The sequence below is a fragment of the Populus euphratica genome, unplaced genomic scaffold (assembly GCF_000495115.2).
Source record: "Populus euphratica unplaced genomic scaffold, PopEup_1.0 scaffold125.1, whole genome shotgun sequence".
Classification (NCBI taxonomy): Eukaryota; Viridiplantae; Streptophyta; class Magnoliopsida; order Malpighiales; family Salicaceae; genus Populus; species Populus euphratica.
The window spans coordinates 34,893-52,834 of record NW_011500014.1 but is presented as its reverse complement, the minus strand read 5'-3'; the positions used below and the strand labels follow the sequence as shown (position 1 = coordinate 52,834).

Here is a 17,942-nt window from a genome sequence, read left to right as displayed (position 1 = left end):
ATTATTATTATTGTTGTTATTATTATTATTATTACTACTACTACTATTACTACTACTACTATTATTAATATTATTATTGCTACTATTATTATTATTGTTGTTATTATTATTATTGTTATTTATAATTGTTATTTATAATTTGTACAATTAACCTCCCTGTGGTTCAACCCCGGTCTTGCCGGATTATTTATTACTTCGACACTCTTGCATTTGGGAGAAGACAACAATCTTTTAATCGTGTCAATAGCCAACTCGATATATATAATCATCATATATGTATTTTTCTCTTAAATATTATTATTTAGATATGAATTCATAATCAAAATAATTACACTTTAGTATATTTCCAGTAATATGGTTCATAATGTTTTTAAAAATATTTTTAATTGAATATTTATTAAAAAATATTTTTTATTTTTATCATTAACAAGTTAAAATCATAAAAAACCTTTTTAAAAAAATTAATTATTCTTTAAAAAAAAATTTAAAAAATAAATTAAACCACTAAGAGTACTAAGCATACTCTTAGTTTACTCACACTTATTCCTAAATAAAAGTATTTTTGTACCTAATACTTGAAGAAATTAAGACTTTTAGGTAACATGATTTAAATACTATTTAATAGAAAATTAATGTAAAATTAATTTTTTAAAGTTTTTGAATTATTTTAATATATTTTTTAAATAAAAAATTATTTAAAAAATAACCACGAGGAACAAATGCTACCTTAAATTATTGTGCGTAGGTGCTTAAATTCGAATTATTTTACAACAATGGTATGTACAACGAGAGGTTGACAGATGTGGCACCTAATTGATAAAGCCGGTAGTTGAGGGAGCTATTCTAGCAATTATATATAATAGGGGGACTAATCGTAAGTTTGCCAAACAAATTTAAGTAGCCTCCTCTCTCAACTGAATCAAATCAGTCAATAATGGATCATCAATGGCGACCAATGCCACCTATTCACCCTACCAGTATCTGCCCTATCTGCTCCTTTTCTCACTTCCCATTCTGTCCCCCTCCCCCCCCTCCTCCTCCTCAATACAATCAAAGCCCTATATTCCCACCTCCACCACCGCAGCCCGAACACCCGTATCATTCTGGCCCACCCAACCCATACATGGTCGTCAACCCTAACCAGGGGTGGCAGTGGCACAGAGAAGACGGATATGGACATCCCAATCCCATGTATGATTATTATAGGAATAGTACTGCGAGTTGTATTAATGGTGAAGCTGATCGGAGCTATAAGAGGCCAAGGGTTGATGGTAGCATTGGATCTGGTATGTTTGGATACGTGAATAATCAAAGTCCAGCTAATTTTTTTTCGGATGACGAGCGTAGATTGAAGCTGATTCGCGATCACGGCAACACAACTAGTCTGTATAGTCCTTTTCCGCCCACACATGATGATATGAATAGTAATAACTGGAAAAATCAGCCAATGCCTAATTCCGCCGAAATGAGGCGGCAGCAGCTGCCAATTGAAAGTGTTTACCATGAAAATAATAGGGTGTTTGGAGGACATCCGCCGCCGCCGCCTCCTCCTCCGCCAACTTCACCGCCACCGCCTCTTCCTATGGAACCACCACTCCTCCCTTCACCCCCCAAGTCATCATCTGCTCTGTTTCCTGTTCCTATTAATTCCGCAGCTACCAATCCTTATCTGCATAACCACTCATCTGGGTTTGTTTCTGAGGTACTGTTGCTTTGTTTTGCTGTTTGTTTTCACTTCGGTCAATTAGAATCTTTTGTTATAACCTTTTTGGTTGGATGTTTGAAGGAATGGAAACAATCCTCAGGAAAAACCTTTTTGCATAAGAAATTGTCTCCAGAGAGGCCAATAGTAGTTGATGCTTCTCACTTGTTTAAGATGCCTCATCGTGCAACTCGCCCCAATCATATTGTGATAATTCTTAGAGGGCTTCCAGGTGAGATACTGTTTTCTTTGCTAGAGTTAAGTAAATACCAGATAGAATATACACTTCAATTCCTATGTTTTATATTCACCATGAATCTGTTTTGTTTCCCCCACTTCACTTGAGTTCAAGTCAATCATCATCTGCTGCTATGTTTGGAAAATTGATTTTCATACTTCTGAGGGCTAGGTTTGAAGAAGCTGGCTTGTTATCTGAACAAACTCAAGATTGCTATTTCATTTTCTTTCTTTCTTTTTCTTGTGTAGTTTAAACATATAAAAATCAATTAAATGTTGTTGGAAGGAACTTGATGCCCTGAGAGGTAGGGAAGTATTGTACTAATTTTCTTAGTTTAAAATTCACAGTTGTTGGGTTAACATCTAGCAAAAATATTCTTAGATGTTAATTTTAACTAACTTTTCATTGGACATGTGTTATGCCCTTGAAAGGCTTGGTGGGTTTTTTAAAATTTCAATTGTCTGCTAGCTGTAATTCTCTTAAGACAAAAATCTCAAACAAATAATGGCAAATCTTAGATGGGTGAGGATGACATGTATAGATGCAGTGCAATGACCTTGGGTGTCAGCTTCACTTTTGTCATTCTAAATTTGTTTATCACTTTTTCTATGAAAACTTATTTGCAAGGTAATGCATAAGTTTATGCAAGCATCTGCATTTGCAGTTATTCAAATGATAAGATGTTATATGCTGTGTACATAAACTGTAATTAGAGAATTGAAGATGCCTGTTGCAGCTTCTAGTTTACGTACTTACTTCACTTCATATACTTAAAGGCAGTGGTAAAAGTTACTTAGCAAAGACGATGCGTGACCTTGAGGTTGAAAATGGTGGTAATGTGCCACGAATTCATTCCATGGATGACTATTTCATGACTGAAGTTGAAAAGGTGCGTTGATTTTGTTTGGTCTACATGAACGACTATAAAATCTCCTAATTTCATTCAAGTTTGTGTATTTTCAATATGCTGAGAAGTATTATATTCCATGCCAACAGGTTGAAGACGGTGATGCTTCAAAATCTTCAAGCTCTACAAGAGGCAAGAAACCAATTGTAAAGAAGGTGGTCATGGAGTATTGTTATGAACCTGAAATGGAAGAGGTAATGCTAATAAATGCTTCTAGAGCTAAGAAATTTGGTTAAAAAAAAACCAGAATATGCCTTTTCAGTCTCCTTGCTTTGCATTTATGTATTCATGAGAATGCAAATTTTATGGTAGAGGTTATGTAAAAAATAATATTTCTGTCATTGATAGCATCACGACATGCATAGAAATGTGCTAGTTGGTTTGTCTTGTGCAAAAAATGAACTACAGAACAACTACAATTATAAGTTGCTTGCTCTATCTTCTAAGAATTCCAACCTGCTGGAATTATGTTCTGATAACTTTATCCAAACACTTACTTTTTTCTGCCTGTTACTTATTCTATTGTTTTCTCAAATCTCATGCTGTCTATCCTTACAATAGGCTTATCGAGAAAGCTTGTTGAAAGCATTCAAGAAGACCCTTGAGGAGGGAACTTTCACCCTTGTCATTGGTATGTTTTTTGTTTTGGAAACCTTTTAATTGATGACAAACGCCTTTTATTGTCCCTGCAAAATTTCTCCATTTTTAATCATCTTCTGAAATGCTTTTTTAAAGTTAGTGGAACTCTTTAAATGTTCATTTATTTCAAGATGGTAAGTTGCAATTTATATTGACAATATGTACCAATTTGGCAGCATGGTTTCATTTTGCTTGATGCTAAGAAAGTACTTTATCTGGTTTAATGTCTCATTCCATGTTTCTACGATAGTTGTTGCACAAACTCAATGTTCTTCGTGTCTAATGGTCTTGACTTATTGAGTAGATTAGGAAGTGAAGATCTCTTGTTCCTTTTATTTTTTATTTTTTTTTGTCTTCAAATAAATTTTCAAACGATAGGCTTGAAACAAAAGACAAAGTGATTCAGGGTTCTTGCAGATATCTTTGGTTTTTTAGGCACCCAACAAATTAAATCATCTAGCCTCATTATAGATTTAGTGGTGATGCAGTGCTCCATGCACTGCTTTCATTGTAACTAACTACAGATGCAGTTTTGTGCGGCAATTGACCCTTTTGTGCTGGTATGTGTGCTTCGTCTTAGTGGATGACCGCAATCTGCGGGTAGCTGATTTTGCTCAATTTTGGGCAATTGCAAAGGTATACCCTCACTTCTCTCTTGTGACAAGCTCTGCGAGTAAATATGTTCTCATTTCCCGATGTCCTTGGAATATTTTGAAGAATGAGGTCTTCGGGTCATCTTTGTGTAGTTGGATAGAACTAATGTCTGTATGCTGTGCTTTCGCTTTTCTTTTTAATTTTGCCTGGGCTTCCCATTGCTGGACTTTCCTCCCATGGTCAGTGTTCACTTTTCAGTACAGTTTATTTTTCTTTCTTCTTCATGATCTCTTTGTAGTTCGATTGGATGATAGCTGTATCTGGTGTGTTTTTCATTTTTTCTCTTGTAAATTATGATTATGAAACTATAACCAACTTGTAGCTTTTGCAAAAAAAGTTTATTTGAGCTGAAATACAAGAATGAATTTCAGTTCATTAGTAGATCAATTAATCATATTTCTGCTTATTGTTCAGAAATCCCTTTGATTAATATATTATTGATCTACTAAAATTAATATAACTGATCAGAAATCCATTCAATTGACATAATTGATAAATTGATTAGAAATCCCTTGGGGGAGAAATATGAGAATGACATTTCATTTCATTAGTCAATCAATTAATCAAACTAATTTCTGCTCGAGTTTTTGAAGTGTAGCCCTTCTGTTTATAGGTGAGTCAATACATGAAAAGAGGTTGGGAATTTATTTGGTGTATTAGATGCTCAAGTCTGTAGTCATCCTTTGGGGTCATATGATGATTGTAATTTTAAAAGACTTCCACTTCTTATTTTTCAGAGGCAAGCCTTCTTTGTTAGATATGTAAATGTTGGTGATTGAAGGAATGTTGGCATGCCTTGTAATAAATTTATGATGTATTAGCTAACCTTGGCAACTATGTGTAGTTTAGAGTTGTCTGGGCTGCAGTAATTGTAAATTCTTCTCTGTTGAGCTACTAACTCCATATGAAGTTTTTGTTGTTCTTCCTCCTTGTATTCACCAGAATATTGGTTTTTGTGCTTCTGGATGACGTCTACTTATTAAAAGCATCAGCGAACAGTTTTACATAAAATGTTAGTGAAAACATGGTTTACATATCTTGTTTTGGGGCTGCTTTGTATACGTGCCTTGTTGTTATTTATGTGGATGATTTTTAGAATTTCCAGGTCCATATGATGTAGTTTTTGAAAAAGTTGCATTTTTACCTTGTTTGGTGAATTGGACTTGATTGTTGCTACCTTGCTGATGCCATTTATCAACTCATAGAAGTTTGATTTTCATGGTATAGCTAATGTGATTGGTCTAGAGTGCCCAATTTTAATCTGATTGCTTGCATTTCCTTAATATTACATTCCTAGGAAACCCAGTGATGAGAGCATTGCTCAGTGATAGTCAATGCAAAGAATCTATTGGGAAATTCAGGATTTAGATTTTTGGCTTGTCAATTTGTTTTATTCAAATTTGAGATTGCTTGGAAGATCTTTTCCCTGAAGTATAATTTATTTACAAGCTTTGTGAGTTTCTAATAACTGGTCGCATCCTTTAATCATAATTTCAATTCCGTAAAATTCAACCACCTGATTCAATTCCTATTTGCCCCATGGCACCCTTAAGTTTTCTGAGATCACAGGCCTAAGGAATGGGAGATGGATCTAAAAGGTGTCATATATTATACTCTTTCATTCAATGTGTTCATCTGAAAGTGCTACCCTCTCTTTGAGTATTTGAAGCAACTTTTGTTTGAATGGTGCTGGTGTAGAATCAGAGAGTTGTTGATTAGTTTTATATTTTCTTATTAGTTGCATCACTTACTACATCTTTTTCTTTTTTAAATTTTTATCTCAGAGATCAGGCTACGAAGTTTACATATCAGAGGCTACATATAAAGACCCTGTAGTGAGTTTCAATCTACATTCTAGTTTATTTTGGGTTGATTACTGCTATATCTTCTTCCCACTGCACCACACTTGCGTGATATGCAATTAGCCATTCAAATTTGTTGTTCTTACACTTTTTGCAATTAATCTGATAGTAACCGAGGCCTCAACATTTAAACATAAGTCTAGTTTCAAGCCTAAATTGGAAAGAAAATTCATTTTGCTAGATAGTTACATCACTTTGATAATCCTGTGGAATTGCAGGGTTGTGCTGCTAGGAATGTACATGGTTTTACCATAGATGAAATACAAACAATGGCCCGGCTATGGGAAGAAGCTCCATTGATTTACACTCAATTGGACATCAAGGTTTGTTATGTCTAGTATCTTAGTTTTACTCTGGATTAAATGATAGGAAGCTCGAAATGGTTCAAAATTGTGGAATACAAAACTGAATATGCTATTCAAAAGTGCATTAACTTTTCAAGCTTGACAAAATTGGGAACCCACAAGTGTATTTATCATAGACTCTTAAACTTCAGAGCCAGTCTTTTGACTTACAGTTACTTCTGTGATATTTTACTGGCATGACAGTCATTATTCTGTGGAGATGACCTGAAGAAAAATGGAATTCAAGAGGTAAGTGAATGTCATCTTGTTGTATTGATGCCTTCTATTTTCTTCTCCCGAGTTAAGAGAAAGTTCATCTTCATGCTATATTGATGCTTTCTTTCTCTCCTGAGTTGAAAAAAAGTTCATCTTGATTTATGTGGTCTCACTTGGATGTATTTAATAGCTGTTTTGGTGTACAGGTAAAAGAAAAAATAGTTAAATAAATTATTATTATTATTATTTTGTTGTTTCATAGTTCTTCTGAATATCTTTATTGATTTGGCAATAATGGACACCATAATTGACTTTTATTAGTTAGGGCGAATTATAATCGTTGTGGAAGTGTGATCCTACTCTGAATGTGTGATGAACTGCCCTGAGTAGCTTTCCTTTGTGCACTCTATGTGCTGTTTGGTGCAAATATCTTAGCTTACATGTTGCCTAGGACACGGAATTTGTAGTCAGTGATTTGATTTTATTTCTTGTATTGAATCTGCCAGGTTGACATGGACACTGAAGATGGAGACTTTGGTAGTCCATCAAACCTGCAGGAAGGAAAGCCTGAGAAGACAATAGTTCCTCCCATAGAAGATGCACCTCATGGTATATTTTAACTCTCTGCTTTCAACGCTTCCATATAATCTTGTTGATCTTTTATTGGGCTTGAGGAGTTTTTAATATCCTGCCTTCCATGGAAAAAAGGTGCCTTTTGCATAAATTCCGACGCGCTGGTCAGTTCTGGGCATTGTAAAATCTAGTGAGGTTAAAAATGATTTCAATTATGCCTCAAGTGGTTGTGGATAAGTGTTGTTAGCACTCCAGCGTTAAAACTTTCAGGTTGAGAAGTTTTCCCTAGGATTATGCTGCTATTTCCACTCGTTACAAATAATAAACTATAAAAAAGTGCCTCTATTTTCAACGTAATATAGTTTAGTCCCTCTTCATTGAAAACCTAATGTTTAGTACCCAGACTGGCTGATCAGAATTGACTATTTTTTCATTATCTAAATTCTTGATGCCTTAAAAGTTAACAATCAATTAACAAGACAAACTATAATGGCACAAAAAATGTCATAAGTTCTTAAAATGCCGGAACTTCAATTAATGGAATAACAGCAATGCTAGTCAAGGTACCAAACAATATGTTTTAAAAAAAGAGGGACTTCTATATTATTTACTGACCTTACAGCTTTCCAATGCAAATTCTCTTCTGAATCAGTAGCTGAACCCCTCTCTGAAATTTGTGATTTGCCAAGGTTTAATATTCCCTTATGCACCATGCATTTAGCTGAAACTGTCTTATGTTGTCAATGTCCAAAATGGCCATGTGCATGAACTTCTCAACTAAGCTAAAGATCAGTAGTTCCTGACTGATGGCTCAATTTGTAAATGATTTGGCAGAATTTCTTCTTGGGGAATGCAAATAAGTTGTTGTACTATAATTAGTGAGGGAGATTGCACTTATGTTGCATGTACCATGAATATGATCTAAATGTCCATCTGGATTGTGAGCATTTTATTCTTGGCAGTTTGCATGTAATGAATATCATATTTGAATAACATCTCTACTATTAACATCCTATTTTCAGTTAGTTTTCTGTAAAGAGATTTATTAGTTGAACGGTTATAAATTCCTGTTATGTTTCTCCAGTTCACTGTGAGACAAACTTTTGCATATAACTTGTTAGATTCTTCTATTTACTATCATTTAAACTTTAGTTCCTGCAAAAGACAGTAAGAGATGGGATGCTGAAGAGGACCATCCTTCAGGATTGAAAGAATTGGGTAAAAGTAAATGGTCAGATGATTTAGATGAAGGTGACACACAAGGATCTGAAAGCATGAGGACTAATAATGCTCTTTCTGGGTTGGTTCAAGCTTATCAAAAGCAACGAAAATCAGTGCATTGGAGTGACCAGGTAACTATAACATACGCTGCTAGTATTTTGTTGTATTAAGTTCTCATTTGAATCCTATTCTAAATTTCTTTTGTTATTCTTATATGTATCCTTCTAACAAATCCAACATGACAAACTTCTTATTGACTCAGTATAACTATTGAAATCTCTCAAGTATATTGTATTACATTGTCTTGAACAGTAGGCATCCCCATTATCATTAGGTTTGAATGATTCATTCTTTATTAAAATATAAATAAATAAATAATACAAACTTAACGATGTTGTCATATATTAGTAGTATATAGAATTTAAATGCTTGTACAAACAACAACAATATATCATTCTTAACATGAGGCAGTGATGAAATCACTTCTGGCATCAATCTTTTGAGATGTACTCTTGGAAAGCATAAGCCTCACGAGATTAAGCACATGTCTTCACTGCAATTTCCTTGCCTTTAATCTTCACATTGATGCGTACAAGTTTTGTGGACAAAAGACTATAGTAGATGACTGTCTGCTTTTGGCAGTCATTGGTGAGACATGATTGAAAAGTGGGACCTCCTTTCTTGCTAGGGTACTTGCAATGTAACTGACAGGCTTATTTCTACACAACTGTAACTTTATCTTATTTATAATATGGAAATGTACAATGCTTGTCTGTTTTCTATCATTTTTGGTCGGTTGCTATATATACACTTAGACTATAATTATATGAGCATTTTGCATGTTATGTGCTTACATATTTGTAGTTTCACATTTGTCTTTTATTATAGTCAGTTGTGCTAATAGGTCAAGGCATTCCAAACAATTTCATAGTATATTTTTAGTCTTCTATAATGAAGTAATATGTTTAAGCCAAAAAACAATGATTTTTTTCATGATTTTTAAAATTTTCCTTATGTATATGTTTTTTGTTAGGCTTAGTCTTCTTGAAGCTTGTGGCATGCCTTGTAGGAGGATAGATGGCTTGTCTTATGCTTTCTTTTTGTAAAACCTGGCAACAAGGAACAGCTAGTAGAAAACTTCTATGTCGTTGAATGTCTGTAAGCATTACATCCTCATTACAGTACTTGAGAGCGGCCCATCAGGAACTGGCTGGGCATATCTGAAATTCTTGTGAGAGAACCACGATGATTTGCTTTACATTGAAGAAAATATCTGAGAGGAGTCCACATAACATGGCTCTATGTCAGGGACACTACCAATATTTTAACATTTGTCAATGACTTTGTTTCATTGGATAAGCGAGTGCCGCACTGAATGAATTGAAACCCACCACCACATGAATAATTAATGCTCTACTTAAAAGTTATTGTCACTGTACAGGTTGGGGATACTGGGTTTTCTATAGTTGCAGCAAAGAAAGCAAATATGTTGTCTCTAGTTATTGGACCGGGTGCTGGATACAACTTGGTAAGCGTTACGGCTATCTCAGCTTCTTGTTCATTATTAGATGTTCTGTTCTTGAAGAAGACTACTTTTGATCAATTATCAATCTTTTGAAACACAATAAAATGATATACTAAACATACACTCCCTTGTGGTGCCTGTGCAAAGCGCACCATATTAATACAGTTCAAGGCTATTATTGCTGTACTTAACATAGAGCCAAGCTGGCTAAATGATCTTCTTATTTATGTTCTTGTGTTTTCAACGACTGCAGAAGACCAACCCATTATCTGAAGAGGAGCGACCAACTTCAACCTCAGGTGTTGGCAAGTCAAGGCAGAGCATGTTCCAAGAGCGACTTCGCGTGGAGCACGAGTCCTTTAAAGCTGTTTTTGATCGGAGGAAACAGCGCATTGGTGGATTGGATTCCGAGGAATACTATTAGATGTGGGAAACTCCATTCTGCAAGCTGTTCTTGACATTCTTTTTTAGCATTCTCATCTGTAATTCTTAATTTCACGAGAAAGTAGGGTGGGGTTTATGCTGTAATTGCCCAATCAATCATGGCGAAACCAAAATTACTGTACATGCATGTCCAAATTACCATCCACCCCCTGGGTTTTTGGCAATTTTGATTTTCCGAGCAATAACAAACACAATCTTTTATGAAATGGTTATGAGATGAAAATCGACCTGAACCTTCAGTTTTCTTACAGACGATGGAGAATCCATTTTCACCTTGACCGATTTCTGCACGTCATTTGTTTGGCTCGCATCAATAAATCAACTGCCCTAAATAAATAAATAAAAGTTGAGTGGGATGAGCTTTAATCAGTGCAGATTTCGTCAGTTGTGGTCAAGTATAGAAGTTACTAGATCATTCATTCTGAGCAATAATCACATTATTCCCAGCAAGATGTTTTGGGAGAGCTTGGCAAATCATCAACCGAAGCAGCTCATCACTTTGTTAAGGCATCTGAATGAACCTACTCCATTTATATCTCCAACCTTTTTATCAGGCATTGACTAGCTATATTATTTATTGGATCTCTTCAAATTTCAGTAATAATTTTTCTCAAGTATACTTGTTCCTTTAACCATTTATAATAGTTGTTCTTTGATTGGAACTTGCATGCAGGTAAAATTCCAAAGAACTTGTGTGAGTCATGTTTGCATCATGTTTGAAAAATAGAACCTACTTGTTCTTTGATTGGAACTCGGGCGCAAGTAAAATTCTAAAGAACTTGTGTATCATGTTTGAAAAAAAAAACCTCTAAATATACAGAGGTACACTATGGGGAACCCATAATTTTTTTTTTCTTCTAATAGGAAACATACGGAGAAGGAGCTTGTTCTTAGATAATTTTTAAGTTTATATAAGAACTATTAAGATAGGTTTAGACTTAATAAGGAGTCTAATCATGTCAAATTTGAAAAACATCTCAAAAAACTTATAATTTTTTTATCTAAACGATGGATTATATTTAAATTTTTATAGGATATTCAATAGGCCATTTTTTTTTATAATAACTACCGTGTCGCTATACATATTGTCAAATCTTTAGATATAAAAATTCTTGCAATGGAACCATGATTTTGGTAGTTTTTGTGATTTTTTTTTTATTTTTGGATTTCATGCTATTTTTATAAACTTGCAAACTTAGAGCTCACATTTCCAACCCTTTTCGCCTATAAAATAATATTGTGTTCTTTATTGAATACTATATCTAGCTTTTCCATGCATTAAGAACCCAATGACTATTATGCTATTGCACTAAAAATACTAAATCAATTCCTTCCTTTGAGACTTGTTGCATTTTATTAAGAGCCAAAGGCCTGTGGCCTCTCTAAAGATAATATAAGGCTCTAAAAGCCTCCTACTAGATGTTGTTATTCAATTTTTTATCAATGTTTTGATAATTTTTTTTAAAAAGAAAAACAATTTGGTGTTAACATAGAGCATTAGGGCTAATATTAGAAAGTAATATGTTAAGAAAATAATTACTAAATTATATATAATTACTACAATATAAAATATCATAGATATAAGATTTGATTGGTATTGGTTATAAAAAATAATTACTGCAATATAAAATACTGTAGATATAAGATTTGCTGATGCTAGTTATAAAAGATAATCTCTACAATAATTATTATAATATATTTTTATATAGTATATATAGAGATAACTATAAAAAAAAAAGAGAAATTTTTTTATAAAAAAGACACAACAAACCCTAAACCACCTATATTTGCCAAGCTAGCTAGCCACCCCCGTTTCGCTGGGAAAAAAACCAAAACTGATGCCCCCAGCTTTTCACCTTTTTGCTTGTTCTCCACTCACCTACTTTTCCCTTTTTTTAGTTTTCCAATAATCAAATCTAAATTTGTTACCTTTGCTTGCTAGCTCCCCGGCAACGGCGCCAAAATTGCTTGACCGCTTTTTATGATCGGCTTGTTTTAACTCGCAAGTGCACGAGTGTGCGATGTAGCAATTAACTCGGTAAGATCGAGGTCATATCCACAGAGAGCTAGATCTGGAAATTAAGCTAAGTAACAAAAAAAAACTCAAGAGAAATTAAATTAACAATAACTTGGTTGAAAATAATTGATGGATTTGTTTTCAAAGATAAAAAAAATGTAAATAGATTTTAAATGACAAGAAAAGTAAGTCTTGGTCCAAATCAATTTTAATGGTGATGTATTGGTGATTTCTTCAACATATATAAGATAACTCAACCTAATCTCAACGATGGTGATATTAGATCGGAAGATATTACAATGAAGATTAGAAAGATGAAGATTGATTATTGCTTAAGAATGAACAAGTACTTTCATATTAAGTAAGATATTGAATCAAGCAATCTCTATACCAAAACTAAAGTTTGTGCATAAAAATTCAAGATTATAACATTACCTAAATGATTTCTAAAATTTCTTTACAATAATAAATCATTCATGAAGAAAATAAGAAGATAAACATTAAGATTCATTCATATCCTAAAGAACTCACCTCAATCACCATTATCCTTGATTTGGATCCAAGAAAGAGTTTAGCCAACCATGATTATATATAAGAACACTTCAATAAACATGAAAGAACTTGAATCCAACTGAAAAAATAAGTTTTACAAACTAAAGAACCGAAATCTATAAAGAAGAACACAATACAATTTCAGAAAAAATTCAGACACAAATCTGACTCTAACTTTGGACAGCAATTCGACCCTCTTTGAAGCTTTTTTTGGAGAAGTCTATTAGAGACATATTTATAGGCAATTCTGTCAACTTTCCAGATCATTAAAGAACAGCTCATTTGGACACCTGAGTCAAAAGTTATGGGTAAAACACCGAAAGGTGTTCTGAAAAATCAAATCAAGACAGCTTTACAACTACTTTGGTGCACGTTTTTCTTCCTCATTTATGAGGTGTCTCCTTCTTCTTTTTGACCCAAAATAATGTTAAAATATCCCCTCCAGCTTTCCATCCATGTGCTTGCCTTCTTGGATCAATGGATTGCCCAAAATAAATCAATTGTTATTTGTTGTGTGGACATGTAAGATCATGGATTGTGTTTGGGTTGATTTGAAGGTTGATTTGGGGTTGATTTAGGGCTGATTTGGGGCTGATTTTGGGCTGAATTTGAGCATCAAATTAGTATACAAATGTACTTATTATTTGGGCTAAGATTGACATTGAAACCTTGAGTGTTTAATGGTTGAAGTTTGCACACAACATAAGGCAAGTTTGGGCTTGAAATAAATCATATGATATTCTTTTCTAGAATTGGAATAGAATTGATTTTTGGGACAAATTTAGAGCACTTATTTGAACCAAGATTTGCTTCAATCTTCAACTAAATGTCTCTTCAATTCTTTGTTCTGAATTCCGACGTTGAATTTTGTGAATTAATTCATTTAAGCTCCAAAAACCTATCGAAACATTAAAACAAACTTCATTACTAAAAAACACATCAATTATTATAAAAACAACCAAATAAAAACAATAAATACATATGTAAAATAAGAGACTTAATGACACTTTTGATGCACAATCACACCCCCCAACTTAGATTTTGCTAGTCCTCAAGCAAAACAAAACATAAAACCTTTAAAATAAAAATAATAATAATAACAACCATAATTAGGCTCGATTCATCACACTTGAAGGATCTATCATGCAAACATTGGTATCTTTAACTTAGTGTACACAATAGCAAATAAAGAAAAATAAGCATACTCACATTCTCTAAATCAAACATCCATACAAAATTTCCAAATTCAGTCATATTTATCGTGCAACCAACATAATTGATTCATACGAAAACTCAACTTGTAATCTTCCCTTCTCACCAACACAAACAAGGTAGCAAACTAGAGAAATATCTATATATATTTTTTCTTTTTTTTTGAAGATATGATTTATTCTTTGTCTTTAAGTTGTCACTTCCCTTTTGACACGAATACAAATATTTGTGATGAATGCACTCAGTTACTCACAACGTCACAAACTTAAAGTGCTTTGCATACTCATATTTCAAGCTGCCGTTTGACGTAAAGATAAATATTTGTGATGAATACCCCTAGTTACTGAGCAACTCAAAACATTGGAGTAGATAGAACTTTGTACACATTTATTTATTTATTTATGTAATAATTATTACTCTATTTACTTAAACCTTGTTTAGGACTAGATCAAATCACAAGTAAAGCATCATACTCATCTTTCATGCATATTCACACAACTCACACAACTTTTACAAGGAAAGATGTACTTCAGTAATCTTAAAAAAAAGTATGCTATATCTTGCTTTATAAGATATTATCTATCCCAAATTAAAGCATGCAATGTTCAACACAATAATGAACCCAAAAATGTAATGATGATCCTAAACAAGTCTCATTCACATACCAATGCAAGTATTTTTTTTTATTATTAATTTTTTTTAACAAGCATGGTTATCTCAAGGATTTAACATAATGAAATATCTAAAATTAAGTTTTACATTATCCTCAATGTAAAAGAGAAAGAGAAGAAAAGTATAAAGATTAAAAAATTGTTACTCCCTTTCTGTTTTCAAGGATGAATGTCTGATTGAATTGGGCATGAGCTGACTTCTTGCTTGATTTTTTTTTAACCTGCATATCACAATTAAAAGAAAACATTGATGTTTTTTTTTTTTGAAAATAAAGAACCTCACACCCCCCCAACTTAAAATAATGCATTGTCCCGAATGCATGAACAAGAAAATATAAGAGATGGAAGAAAGAAAAAAAATGAAAATAAAAATAAAAACTCATTACTTCTCATACTACAATGGTATTGGGTCTTCAAGATCCAATGTCTCAACTTCAGCCACAACATTTTCAAAATAAAGTTTCAATCGATGACCATTTACTTTGAAAATATTTCCATTCTTGAGATTTTCTACCTCAAATGCACCATGCTTAGAGATGAATTTAATCACAAATGGACCAATCCATTTTGTCCTCAACTTCCCAGGAAAGAGATGTAATCGTGAATTATACAAGAGAACCTTTTGACCAACATGAAAGGATTTTCTAAGAATATGTTTATCATGCAACGTTTTCATCTTATGTTTTGAAATTTTTGCATTTTCAAATGCATCATTTCTCAGCTCCTCTAATTCATCCAATTGAAGCTTTCTATTTTTTGCCAACCTCGTTTTCATTGTCATTGAATTGCCGAATGACCCAATATGCACGGTGCTTAATTTCAATAGGGAGATGACAAGGCTTTCCATAAACTAGCCTATAAGGAAACATTCATGATTGTGTATCAAAAGTGTCATTAAGTCTCTTATTTTACATATGTATTTATTGTTTTTATTTGGTTGTTTTTATAATAATTGATGTGTTTTTTAGTAATGAAGTTGTTTTAATGTTTCGATAAGTTTTTGGAGCTTAAATGAATTAATTCAGAAAATTCAACGTCGGAATTCAGAACAAAGAATTGAAGAGACATTTAGTTGAAGATTGAAGCAAATCTTGGTTCAAATAAGTGCTCCAAATTTGTCCCAAAAATCAATTCAATTCCAATTCTAGAAAAGAATATCATATGATCTATTTCAAGCCCAAACTTGCCTTATGTTGTGTGCAAACTTCAACCATTAAACACTCAAGGTTTCAATGTCAATCTTAGCCCAAATAATAAGTACATTTGTATACTTATTTGATGCTCAAATTCAGCCCAAAATCAGCCCCAAATCAGCCCTAAATCAACCCCAAATCAACCTTCAAATCAACCCAAACACAATCCATGATCTTACATGTCCACACAACAAATAACAATTGATTTATTTTGGGCAATCCATTGATCCAAGAAGGCAAACACATGGATGGAAAGCTGGAGGGGATATTTTAACATTATTTTGGGTCAAAAAGAAGAAGGAGACACCTCATAAATGAGGAAGAAAAACGTGCACCAAAGTAGTTGTAAAGCTGTCTTGATTTGATTTTTCAGAACACCTTTCGGTGTTTTGCCCATAACTTTTGACTCAGGTGTCCAAATGAGCTGTTCTTTAATGATCTGGAAAGGTGACAGAATTGCCTATAAATATGTCTCTAATAGACTGCTCCAAAAAAAGCTTCTAAGAGGGTCGAATTGCTGTCCAAAGTTAGAGTCAGATTTGTGTCCGAATTTTTTCTGAAATTGTATTGTGTTCTTCTTTATAGATTTCGGTTCTTTAGTTTGTAAAACTTATTTTTTCAGTTGGATTCAAGTTCTTTCATGTTTATTGAAGTGTTCTTATATATAATCATGGTTGGCTAAACTCTTTCTTGGATCCAAATCAAGGATAATGGTGATTGAGGTGAGTTCTTTAGGATATGAATGAATCTTAATGTTTATCTTCTTATTTTCTTCATGAATGATTTATTATTGTAAAGAAATTTTAGAAATCATTTAGGTAATGTTATAATCTTGAATTTTTATGCACAAACTTTAGTTTTGGTATAGAGATTGCTTGATTCAATGTCTTACTTAATATGAAAGTACTTGTTCATTCTTAAACAATAATCAATCTTCATCTTTCTAATCTTCATTGTAATATCTTCCAATCTAATATCACCATCGTTGAGATTAGGTTGAGTTATCTTATATATGTTGAAGAAATCACCAATACATCACCATTAAAATTGATTTGGACCAAGACTTACTTTTCTTGTCATTTAAAATCTATTTACATTTTTTTATCTTTGAAAACAAATCCATCAATTATTTTCAACCAAGTTATTGTTAATTTAATTTCTCTTGAGTTTTTTTTTTTGTTACTTAGCTTAATTTCCAGATCTAGCTCTCTGTGGATATGACCTCGATCTTACCGAGTTAATTGCTACATCGCACACTCGTGCACTTGCGAGTTAAAACAAGCCGATCATAAAAAGCGGTCAAGCAATTCCTAAAGAGGTCTTATAAGTAGTGCGATATGCCCACAAAGCATCAACTAGTCGTAGGGACCAATCTTTACGATTTGGATTGACTGTTTTCTCTAAAATGTTCTTGATCTCCCTATTTGCCAACTCAGCTTGGCCACTAGTCTGTGGGTGATAGGGGGTACTGACCTTGTGAATTACACCATATTTTCTCATCAAAATCCCAACGGGCTTGTTACAAAAATGTTTTCCCCCATCACTAATCATAGCCCGAGGCATGCCAAAACGAGAGAAAATATTTTCTTTCAAGAATTTGACCACAACTCGATGGTCATTGGTTCGAGATGCAATGGCCTCCACCCATTTAGACACATAATCAACAGCTACAAGGATGAATTGGTAACCAAATGAACTTGGAAAAGGTCCCATGAAATCAATCCCCCAACAATCAAATATTTCCAAAACAAGGATGGGGTTAAGGGGCATCATGTTACACCTAGTGAGGCTACCTAGTCGTTGGCATCGGTCACATGCAACACAGAAGGCATGAACATCTTTAAACATGGTAGGCCAATAAAAACCACACTGCAAGATTTTAGCAATGATTTTCTTAGAAGAGAAATGTCCACCACAGGCTAATGCATGACAAAAATTAATGACCCTTGGAATTTCATGATCAGGGATGCAC

General features: G+C 33.4%; 1 protein-coding gene across 2 annotated transcripts; it reads left to right on the top strand.

The window, feature by feature from the left end:
- The first annotated feature begins 906 nt into the window (after window positions 1-906).
- On the top strand, window positions 907-10,573 carry LOC105141589 (P-loop containing nucleoside triphosphate hydrolases superfamily protein). Of its 2 annotated transcripts, none has more exons than XM_011048850.1 (13): window positions 907-1,702; window positions 1,787-1,934; window positions 2,717-2,829; window positions 2,937-3,041; window positions 3,409-3,478; window positions 4,067-4,122; window positions 5,925-5,975; window positions 6,221-6,325; window positions 6,551-6,595; window positions 7,069-7,171; window positions 8,300-8,487; window positions 9,798-9,884; window positions 10,135-10,573. In XM_011048850.1, exons 1-13 carry the CDS (start codon window positions 935-937, stop codon window positions 10,303-10,305), a joined length of 2,010 nt encoding a protein of 669 aa, XP_011047152.1. In that variant the 5' UTR covers window positions 907-934; the 3' UTR covers window positions 10,306-10,573. The 2 variants fall into 2 exon arrangements, with proteins under 2 accessions (XP_011047152.1, XP_011047151.1); XM_011048849.1 differs by having other exon boundaries at window positions 8,288-8,487.
- The last annotated feature ends 7,369 nt before the right edge of the window (window positions 10,574-17,942 follow it).